The 12,092-nt window shown below is 45.3% G+C and overlaps 1 protein-coding gene across 18 annotated transcripts in view; it reads left to right on the top strand.

Moving 5' to 3' along the window:
* The first annotated feature begins 496 nt into the window (after positions 1-496).
* The window catches only part of prom1a (prominin 1a), a 123,295-nt gene continuing 111,699 nt past the window's right edge, over positions 497-12,092 (top strand). For 8 of the 18 annotated variants that reach the window (XM_045723858.1, XM_045723855.1, XM_045723854.1 and 5 more), the window contains exon 1: positions 497-1,072. In XM_045723858.1, coding sequence (XP_045579814.1) covers positions 835-1,072 — 238 coding nt within the window. In that variant the 5' untranslated portion in view covers positions 497-834. The remainder of the gene's footprint in view (positions 1,073-12,092) is intronic. The other 10 variants (XM_014211857.2, XM_045723853.1, XM_045723852.1 and 7 more) reach the window with 3 other exon arrangements.

The raw sequence follows: 12,092 nt of genomic DNA, 5'->3' as shown, positions 1-12,092 counted from the left end.
TGACTAGGCCCTTTCACAACAATATAAACATCTGGATCCCGCCCAAGCCTACGTGGGTGATGGGTACTACATTTATTTAATATTATCTGAATCATATCAACTAAAACTGCCAATTTTTGTGCAATCAATTAGTTTAATTTCTAAGAGATTCAATTATATTTCAACAAAATAATATTTCAGGAATGCTAATTGTATCTGCTACTAACAACATAAACAATTTCAGAACAATCTGAGATGGTGGGTGTCAAAATCCTCTTTCTTGTGCTTTTTGAGGTGGAACAACCCAGTGGTGTTTTTACATATTGTATTTGTTTTAAACATGACTTTGTTAAAAAAGATGAGGAGGACCATCACTCGCCAGTCACTGGGTTTGGCGGCATGCGCATTGATATGGGCTGGTGTGGATGAAATGCCAAGACCGAATTATTGTCCCAGTCCGCCCCTGCCCGAGCCTCCCACAGCCAGTAGAGTGAATGCGCACGCATTCTCTCGCGCAGCCATCCAACCTTTCCTGTTCCTCTAGAACACTGCACAGATGCTCCAGCCAATTTGACAGTCGGTCTGATATCATCTCTGAGGAACTGAGCGGTTGGAGGACCGGAGAAAAGAAACACCCGGTTTGCGTCCATATGAAGAGCCACTGACCGTGGGAACGATGATAATCACGAATCCTTCCCCGGACAGAAGGACTTAAAACCTGCAGTCCCACTGCTCAACCCTTCCCTTTTATTTCCACATTTTAGTAGAGATACGGACCTAGCGACATTTTTGTACCATCTCCCTTGTTGTAGCCTATTTTAACCCCGTACATTGAGCTGACAGTGTCTTGGGACGATGTGGAAAACCGGTCTTCTTCTCCTCTTTTTGGGACTATTAACGTCTGGTGAACTCCAGCAAGAAGAAACGGAGCCAGAGCGCCGAAGTCTGCCACCGTCGGGAAAGTTGGATTTTGGCTATGTGCCTCAGGGAGTTTACCAAACCCTCGCCTATTACGAACCTGGAGTAATAGGGTTACTGTTCCACATGGTGCACGCTTTTCTATACGTCGTGCAGCCCAACCCGTTCCCGGAAGGTAAGTCATCGTTAGTGCAATGTTGTTTTGATGGCCATTGAGCTGTCCAATAACATTTCATAAGAATACACCGTAGGTAACTAGCTATCTCGCTTCAACTCGTTATAAGTGCCGTACAGTGAAGCACTTCGTCCTCGTTTAGAGTCAACATCGTCGTTGTCGTTTACAAAGTTTGCCAGTGGCAAGATAAGTTATTCTGTATGACACTTGCGTGCAGAGATTTTCAAATCATCGCAGGAAACACTTTACCTTTATTTGGCAGCTGTGGATATGTCACAGGTTTATGCAAAACGCCCATCCAATGCGTAAACTTGTGTTTATTTGCATCAGATTTCTACATTGTTGTTGTGCTTTAAATTCACCCATGCACATGTATGTGTCCACAGCCGACAGTGTACTTGAAGAGAGTATTTTGCCTACAGTGTGCTGCCTGCCTGTGTCAACATAATTACAATTAAACCGACCCCTTACTGACGTGCATCATGTGGTCACTGGTCACTAGTCTGGGCACACAATTCACGAGAAAATGCCAAGGCCCAATGGGGATGGAATGTGTTGGACGGTGGACCGTTGGTCCAAATGAATGCAATTAGGCCGAACTTTCCATATACTCAAATAAGGTGTCTTTTAAAGTAAGTATTGTGTGGTCACTTGAATTGAGGGGTTGGTAGACAAGACTAGCCCATCTCAGTGTTCATAATCAATTAGTAAATCTGGAGATGAGGAGTGCCTCCCTGTGTCACAGATTTAACTAGGTAATCCCATAATCTGGAATGCCATATGTCGCTGTGCTTTTAGTTTCAAGGGTTGTCAGAGGCATTAGTTGATATATGGCTCAAACTCACTTACACAATGAATGTTCAATTTGTTCATTGGATGTCATTATTGGGTTCTATTACACATCTATAAGTAAAGTTGAAATCCCATGTTAGAGATAGTGGGGTTTGTATTGTATAAACTGGCTATAGGAATTCTTCTGGACAGTGCCTTAAAAATGTTCCATGAATGCAAAAAAAAAAATTAACACCAAAATGAATTATATGAACATTATTAGACAATTATTATTATTATTAGGCAATATATTTTAGACATCCATCCATATTACTGTAGGGGGTTTCATTATTATTTCAAATTAATCCTATGCTGAATTGAAACCAGATAGCCTCAGCTGTACAGTCACATGTCTGACAATTAATTGGGACATTCAAACGCACACATAGAGATTTAGCATGATAATCCAGTGATCTTGTCAGGCCTATTTTGATTGGAAGGGACAGGCTGTACCAGCCCCTAATGCTTCCCCATAACACTGTTATGACTGCCATAAATCATCATACATAGTGTGGCAGTGGACAATTTTCAAAGAAAATGAATCTTGATTTATGATTTCTTAATGCATTCATATAAAATGTATGATATACCTGTTCCCCTAGATTCATTTATTGGTGCACCACGGCCCCCAAATCAACAATCAGGGCTGTACACTCCCAAAATATCCCATTTGAAACCAATAGAGGCCAAATAATTAGTTCAGGTGGGAGGCAACAGAACTACAGGTAGGTGCACTGCACCAAAATCCCTAATTCAGACTTCTAATTATCCTTACACCTCTGAAGAATCAAGCCACTGCCATGCCAGTCGGAAGAACTTAAGTGTTTTACCTCTGAACACTCAAAAGCTAATTTTTCCACCGACAGTGGGATAAGAGGAACCATGGGATGTTAACAGCACTCGGTGGATACTAGAGATCCTGACTGCCAATGTGTCCAGCCTGATACATGCCATTACGTTATCTTGACACTCACACCTCACCATCGCCCAAAAAAGAAGTAATGAAATCATGTCACGTCCTGACCAGTAAAAGGGGTTGTTTGTTATTGTAGTGTGGTCAGGGCGTGGCAGGGGGTGTTTGTTTAGTGTGTTTCGGTTTATGTTCTATGTTTTCTATTTCTATGTGGGTTTTCTAGTTTTTCTATATCTATGTTAGTTTTGGGAACGACCTCCAATTAGAGGCAGCTGGTTGTTGTTGCTTCTAATTGGAGGCCATATTTAAGTGGGTTTATTTTCTCTTGTGTTTGTGGGTGGTTGTTTCCCTGTATAGTCTGAACACCTTACGGAACTGGTTTTCATCGTTTGTTTAGTGTAAATGTATTTTTGTTTTTTCCTTCTAATAAAAAGAAGATGTTCACTATACCTGCTGCAGTTTGGTCCGCTCCCTACAACGACGCTTATGACAAATCAGTTAAATAAACAATTCATATACATTTGCACTGCATTGCCCCCCAACCCCAAAAAGAACACGTGTTCAAAAGTCAAGCAAATTATAAAATACAACATCTAATGAAGTAAAAAATATGTTAAGTGTACAACATTACGCATAAATAAACATAAAAATATTCCCAAACCCCCTGCCAAAAAATAAGTAATGAAATAACAAAACAAAAAAATGGCCAGCTCTAACAGTGCAATCAACACACATTCATAGTAAAAATACACAATGTCAAGACATTTATATAAAAAAAAGTTATAAAGGGTTGTGAAAACAAGAGGGTAATGTTCTGTGTGTGTGTGTATACAGTATGTAATGGTGGATGAGTTGGAGTTGGTGCAAAAAGTTGAGAAGCAGGTGTGAAGAGTTTGTGAAAAGTATTTGGCCAAATACTTCATATTTGCATCATATACATTTTAATATTTTAGTAATTTCGAAGACGCTCTTATGCAGAGCGACTTACAATTAGTGCATTAATCTTAAGATAGCTAGGCGAGACAACAACACATCACAATCGTATCATGTACATTTTCCCCCAACACATTTTTTATCAGCAAAGTCAGCGCTAGTAGGAAATGACAAGTGGGGGGTCATGGGCAAGGTAAAAGTTATTTAAGATATTCTTCAAAGAGGTAGGGTTTCAGAAGTTTTCAAAAGATGGTACACTGTGTTTTACTATATACCGGTATTGATGCATGGACCGGTTTGGGTTTTATTTGAATGGTTGGTTTGTTAAATGTGATATGCCATGTGTAACGTCCATTTTTATAGTTTACACTGCTACTTGAGTCATACCGATTAAAGCAGCCTCCCGCACCTCTCTGACTCAGAGGGGTTGGGTTAAATGCGGAAGATACATTTCAGTTGTACAACTGACTAGGTATCCCCCTTTCCCTTTCCTCTCTCCATGCTGCTTTCCACACATACCTAGCCCCATCCCCTATCACTCAAGGAGCGCATGTTGTTGTTGCTTGACCACAAGACACTTGCGTTCAGTCTGCATGGCCAATGCAGCACATGCAACAATGTTGATGACGATGTTGTTTACACTTCTTAATATAAATCCACAAGCATTCTATAACTATTAGTTTGTTTCTTACATCTGAAATCAGCTAGTTTGTCTTTTCTTAGCAAGTTTTAGCTAAACTGTGTTACCCACTAATGCTAATCGCTAGTTAGCTGGCTAGCTAGCTAATACATGTACTGAGTCAGAGCGAACGTAGCTAGCTAATACAGCCTGATACCAGTACTGGTAGAGGCTTAAATCACCATGTTGATCGTTCAACAGTATCTGCTAAATCAAAGAGGAATAAGAAAAGCATGAATATGTTCGCTACATGAAGAAACATTTAATGTAGCCAAAGATTATAGGGTCCCCTAGGAAAAACTGGCCATGACTTGGTTCCTACCCTGTCACAGTAACTCCCTGGGATTTTCATTCATTGTCATGTCAAACACTGTATTCTTCAAAGTGCCCACTATTATTTATATTCTAACTATGAATAAATATTCTATTTCCATGATTCCAACAGTTCACCGAAGTGTATTGATCTAAATCGCAAGTCAAATTGCATTTGCAACGTTTGCTAAAAAAATAGGGCCATGTTTTTTGTTCATATCGTGCAGCCCTACGTGGCAGTGTGTAAATGATCTCAAATGAGTGCAGGAAATGCAGAAATTGATGGAAATGCAGGAAATTATTTTAGTTTGAAGTTTAATTGAACAGTATAAAACAATCAGAATGGAGAAAGACCCATTGACCCAAGACCCATTGAAATGCATGTGTTGCCACCGTAGGGTCACGCACTACTCAAAGCAAATTTACAACTTTTATTATTAAAAAACATAAGATACGTCATAAGTCACATTTATGATATTTTGGCCATATCGCCCAGCCAGGACAGAGAAGAGTTTTGACTGGGCTGAGTGGGAGCTGCCTTCCCGCAGGGGTCGGAGGGCCAAGAGACCAGAGGTGGTGGAATGAAGTGCTCTGGTTGGGATGTAGGGTTTGAGCATAGCCTGAAGGTAAGGAGGTGCAGTTCCCCTTGCTGCTCTGTAGGTAAGCACCAGGGTCTTGAAGATGATGTTAGGTGGAGCTTGAGGTGGTGGGCCGACATCCAAGCCGAGATGTCTGCCAGTCACGCAGAGATGCTTGTCGCCACCTCAGTGTCAGAAGGGGGAAGGAGAAGAGTAGTTGAGTGTCAATGAGAACAGAGGAGAGAGTCAGCTTTGGTAAGAGCATAGAGTGTCTGTGACACAGAGGAGAGTGGTCTGGAGGAGGGGATGGGATCGAGTGGGCAGGTTGTTGGGTGGATGGGCATCACTAGTGGCAGGATTTAATCTGGAAAGAGACTTTTAGACTTTTACTCAAGTAGTATTTTACTGGGTGGCTTTCACTTTTACTTGAGTCATTTTCTATTAACGTGTCTTTACTTTTACTCAAGTAGGACAATTGGGTACTTTTTCCACCACTGCAATTGAGTGCAGGAAATGCAGAAATTATAAAAGTGCTGAAATCTGTTTTGGATGAAGTTGAATTGAACAGTATAAAACAAATATAACAATCAGAATGGAGAAAGACTCATTGAAATCACTTAGAATGTATATGTTGCCACCAAAGGATCACTCAATACTCATATAGCAAATGTAGAACTTTTAGTATTCAAAAACTAATAATAAGTCAAATACTGTCATACCGTCCAATATTTTTTAAATACCGTGATATAATATTTTGGCCATATCGCCCAGCCCTAGCTCTGTGCCACCACCCCGACCACCAGATGCTCTCAGACTATGACAGAACACATAGTCAGATGACTAGGTAAGATACTCAAGTGAGAGTATGGTGGGAGTCTTCCTCAAACAACTCGGCAGAATGTCTTTGTTTCGGCAACAACACCGCCACTTAATAATACCGCCGCTTTTAGTACTAGCACTAAATGCCTAGCAGAGGTGAAGACACACCTCCCAGCACTGAATGCTGATTGCCTGGCAGAGCTGAAGATAACACTCCCTACAATACAACACGCCTACAAATTAGCAAGACTGTTACACAAGTAGGCCTATAACTAATCCAAGTTGACAACGACAGTCACAAGTACTGAGCAATCAGACAGTTTATAGACTACTAGGTAAAAGACAGCACTTAAATTCAATTGCCCTAGCAAGACAATACCAACAGCTACTTATTGAATCCAAAAATGTACTTGTTGCTCTTGTAAGAGTTGATCCCTTTCCAAACTATAGACGATGCACTAAGACTGGGGCCAAGTAAAAAAGGCTCCTTAAATTGTCAGGGAAGACAGGTAAGGCCAGTCCTTCTTAAAACACCCAACATTTACCAAGGGCTATTACAGAAATTGGTCTGAAACTAATCCTGTAATCGGCCAATGTGTAGCTGGTGTGGGATTAATACGGTAATCTGGGGGAAGCTGTAACCTGTAGCATACCTCGTTCAGTCTCCTCAGGACTTTGAAAGGTCCCACAAACCGCTGACCCAGCTTCCGGCAGGGCAGGCGGAGGGGCAGGTTTCGGGTCGAGAGCCAGACCCGGTCCCCCGGTGCGAACACCGGGGCCTCACTGCGGTGGCAGTCGGCGCTCGTCTTCTGCCGCCTCACGGCTCATTGCAGGTGCACATGAGCAGCGTCCCAGGTCTCCTCCGAGCGCTTAAACCATTTGTCCACCGTAGGAGCTTCGATCTGGCTCTGATGCCAAGGTGCCAGAACCGGCTGATACCCCAGTACGCACTGGAAGGGGGAGAGGTTAGTGGAGGAGTGGCGGAGTGAGTTTTGGGCCATCTCTGCCCAGGGGATGAACGCCGCCCACTCCCCTGGCCGGTCCTGGCAATATGACCGCAGAAACATACCCACATCCTGATTTACTCTCTCCACCTGCCCTTTACTCTCGGGGTGAAAACCTGAGGTGAGGCTGACCGAGACCCCCAGACGTTTCATGAACGTTCTCCGTACTCTGGACGTGAACTGGGGACCCTGATCAGAGACTATGTTCTCAGGCACCCCGTAGTGCCGGAAGACGTGAGTGAACAGGGCCTCCGCAGTCTGTAGGGCCGTAGGGAGACCGGGCAAAGGGAGGAGACGGCAGGACTTAGAAAACCGATCCACAACGACCAGGATCGTGGTGTTGCCCTGTGAGGGAGGAAGATCCGTCAGGAGGTCCACCGACAGGTGCGACCACGGCCGTTGTGGAACAGGTAGGGGTTGTAACTTCCCTCTGGGCAGGTGCCTGGGAGCCTTGCACTGGGTGCACACCGAGCAGGAGGAAACATAAACCCTCATGTCCTTGGCCAAGGTGGACCACCAGTACTTCCCACTAAGGCAACACACCGTCTGACCGATGCCAGGATGACCAGAGGAGGGTGACGTGTGGGCCCAATAGATCAAACGGTCGCGGACAGCAGACGGAACGTACAGACGCCCAGCTGGACACTGAGGGGGAGCGGGCTCTGTGCGTAATGCCCACTCGATGTCTGCGTCCAACTCCCATACCACCGGTGCCACCAAGCAAGAGGCCAGAAGTATGGGAGTGTGATCCATGGACCGCTCCTCTGTGTCATACATCCGGGACAGAGCGTCTGCCTTAGCATTCTGGGAACCTGGTCTGTAGAACAGAGTGAAAACAAAATGGGTAAAGAACATGGCCCACCTTGCCTGGCGAGGGTTCAGTCTCCTTGCCGCCCAGATGTACTCTAGATTGCGGTGGTCAGTCCAGATGAGAAAAGGGTGTTTATCCCCCTCAAGTCAATGTCTCCACGCCTTCAGAGCCTTGACAACAGCCAACAGCTCCCGGTCCCCCACATCATAGTTTCGCTCCGCAGGGCTGAGCTTCTTCGAAAAGAAAGCACAGGGGCGGAGCTTTGGTGGTGTGCCCAAGCGCCGAGAGAGCACAGCTCCTATCCCAGCCTCAGACGCGTCCACCTCCACTATGGATGCCAAAGAGGGATCCGAATGAGCCAGCACGGGAGCTGAGGTAAACAGAGCCTTCAGGTGACCAAAAGCCCTGTCCGCCTCAGCCGACCACTGCAGTCGCACCGGTCCCCATCTTCAGCAGTGAGGTAATGGGAGCCGCTACCTGACCAAAACCCCGGATAAACCTCCGGTAGTAGTTGGCAAACCCTAGAAACCGCTGCACTTCCTTTACCATGGTGGGAGTCGGCCAATTACGCATGGCTGAGAAATGCGGTCACTGTCCATCTCCACCCCTGAAGTGGAAATGCGGTACCCTAGGAAGGAGACGGACTGTTGGAAGAACAGACATTTCTCAGCCTTGACATACAGGTCATGATCCAACAGTCTACCAAGCACCCTGTGCACCAGGGACACATGCTTGGCGCGTGTAGCGGAGTATATCAGAATGTCGTCGATATACACCACTACACCCTGCCCGTGCAGGTCCCGAAAAATCTCGTCAACAAAGGACTGGAAGACTGATGGAGCATTCATCAACCCGTATGGCATGTCTAGGTACTCATAGTGCCCTGGTACTAAATGCCGTATTCCACTCGTCCCCCACCCGGATACGCACCAGGTTGTAAGCGCTCCTAAGATCCAATTTTGTGAAGAAGTGCGCCCCGTGCATTGACTCGATCGCACTGGCGATGAGAGGCAGCGGGTAACTGTACCTCACAGTGATCTGATTGATACCCCGATAGTCAATACACGGGCGCAGACCTCCATCCTTCTTCCTCACAAAAAATAAACTCGAGGAAGCAGGTGAAGTGGAGGGCTGAATGTATCCCTGCCCCAGGGATTCGGAGACATATGTTTCCATAGCCGCCATCTCCTCCTGTGACAGAGGATACACGTGACTCCTGGGAAGTGCTACGTCTACCAGGAGATTTATCGCACAATCCCCCCGTCAATGGGGTGGTAATTGAGTCGCCGCCTTCTTACAGAAGGCGAGAGCCAAATCAACATATTCTGAGGGGATGCGCACGGTGGAGACCTGGTCTGGACTTTCCACCATAGTCGCACCGATGGAAACCCCTACACACCTCCCCGAGGACTTTCGTGACCACCCCATGAGAGCACTCTGTTGCCACGAAATAGTGGGGTCATGACAGGCCAACCAGGGTAGGCCCCGCACCACAGGAAACGCAGGAGAATCAATAAGGAAGAGACTGATTCTCTCCTTGTGACCCTCCTGCGTAACCATGTCAAGTGGAGCGGTGGCCTCCCTAATCAGCCCTGACCCTAATGGTCAACTATCTAGGGTGTGCACAGGGAAGGGCATATCCACAGGAACAAGGGGGATCCCTAAACTATGGGAAAAAGAACAGTCAATAAAATTCCCAGCTGCGCCTGAATCTACGAGCGCCTTATGCTGGGAATGCGGGGAAAACCCAGGAAATTCAATAAACACATACATGTGTGCAACAGGGGGCTCTGGGTGAGCCTGGTGTCGACTCACCTGGGGGTGACACGATAGTGCCCTGCCTGCTGCCTCGACTCCCTGAGGAACCCCCCCAGCACGAACCAGCAGTGTGCCCTCTGCGGCCACAGATGGTGCAGGGAATGGCCCCTCCTCCAGTCGCCCTACGTGCAGCACCTCCCAGCTCCATGGGCGTCGGAGCGGAGGTGCTGGGGGATGGAACTGACAGGCCCCGATCCGGACATCCGCGGAAAATCTAAATGAAATTGTTGCCAGAAGCACAGTTACGTTCATGCTCTGGATAACATAAAAACAGCCTAACCAGCTCTGCTAGGGTGAGTAAAATGGTCAGAGTGAGGTGTTCTCTCATTTGTGTCTGGAAGTAGCTAGCAAGCTAGCCAACGTTAGCCTGATAGCTTGGGACTGCTGTTGTTAGATCAGAACGCTAGGATCAACCCTACTCCTCGGCCAGAGCATCCAGTGTGTGCTCTGAACTCTCCGAGAGCAAAACGCTCTGAATTCACGAAGTGACATTCTGACAACGCACTCTGGCATTCCAGATTGAATGTACGAACACACCCGTGGGATAAACCAGCCTTTAGTCTTGAAATCTTGATAAGAGGACAATAGACAAGGTGTTAGAGGCTATTAGCGTGTGTAAAGATCCATGACCTCCCAGAGCCGGCAAATTTTATTCTGACTTTTCAATACTTCTTCTTATTATTAAAGATATTCTGACTTAAATGTAGGCATTCGGAAACAGGCAATTTTACGCAGTGGTTGGGATGGAGCTCACCGCACCCTAGTAATGATAGGGGAAACACTTCTTACACTGGCAGAGGTGGTTAGAGGGTGTTATCCCTAGCACATTAGAGTAAACCATCATGTCTATGGCACAGTATTTTCTCTTGGTTACGCCATCACAAACAGGTGCCATGATAACTGTAAGAGACGATAATGCTTATGCCCATAACATCCATCATTTTGTCATGATTTATGGGAGTAGCCTACATCACACAGCTGAACTGCATATGTTACCATTCTGTTGTTAATAACACCTTTTCTCCACTACCCGCCAACCTGTAAGAGCTGTTATTAGCAATCTAGCAACATTTGTCAACTTGTCTGTCACTTCCACCCACTTATGCAACCATTGTGCTATCTGACACATATGGCCATGCACATCATCCACACATAATCACACAGCAATAGAACCTGTATAGTAAATGTCTCATTCATGTTGTCAAATTTCTGTCATCCTATAGGTCCCTCCATTTGCTGTCACTTCAAACCATTGGATTTATTTTAATAGAACTGTTCTGTAACACATGTCACTAAAAACTTAAGACAAGATGTGAATTAGGTCTTCTTATGTAGTTTCTACTGTCATTCCGAATCTGTTGGTGTGAGACTAGGCTAGGGGGATTATGCTAACTACAGCCATGCGAATCCTGGTTGGAACGTGCTCAGTGACAAATAGAAGGTTTTCTCATTAACGGCACAATTCTCAAAGTATGTTTGATATCCCCTCTCCCAGAAGTAGCTATGACAGGTGTAATATTGACTCCGTGGACTGGACACAGCAATTCGGCGAGAAACAGGAATTAGTTAAGGCTAGGTAACAGTTGCCAGGGAGACACACACACACACACCGGCAGGCAATGTCGCCGATGTATTTTAATTTCCCTAATTTTGCTCTACATACAGTGCATTCAGAAAGTATTCACACCCCTTGACTTTTTCCACATTTTGTTGTGTTACAGCCTGAATTTAAAATGGATTCAATTGAGATTTTCCCTGTGGCTGTGGCTCAGTTGGTAGAGCATGGTGTTTGCAACGCCAGCATGGTGTGTGCATACGCCAGAGTTGTGGGGTCGATTCCCACGGGCGGCCAGTGCAAAAAAAAAATGCATGAAATGGATGCATTCACTACTGTAAGTCGCTCTGGATAAGAGCGTCTGCTAAATGACTAAAATGTAAAAAATGTAAATTTTGTGTCACTGACCTACACACAATACCACATAATGTCAAATTATGTTTTTAGAGGGGTGTGAATACTTTCTGAAGGCATTGTATGTCTGCATGCGCTCATTTGATATAAACGGTGAACTGAGACAGAGTTTGGAGGCAACTGCAGCGTTTTTGCGGTTTTAGCAACTCATATTTCCACTGTGCTGCAGGTGCTTCGCTGAGAGACGCAGCTCCTTTCAATCCCAGTATTGAGTATATCTAGTACTAAAATACATTGTTTTCATGGACATGATGGATTTTTTTGTTTAACACATGAAAGGAGAAAGTGTTACATTTTTAGTAGACCCTAGCCATTGAAATACAACATACTATGGAAGCTTAGGTGAACCGTCA

This window comes from Salmo salar, chromosome ssa09 (genome assembly GCF_905237065.1).
Source record: "Salmo salar chromosome ssa09, Ssal_v3.1, whole genome shotgun sequence".
Taxonomy (NCBI): domain Eukaryota; kingdom Metazoa; phylum Chordata; class Actinopteri; order Salmoniformes; family Salmonidae; genus Salmo; species Salmo salar.
Note: the sequence above shows the minus strand (reverse complement) of the source record. Positions and strands in the feature narration are given on the sequence as shown.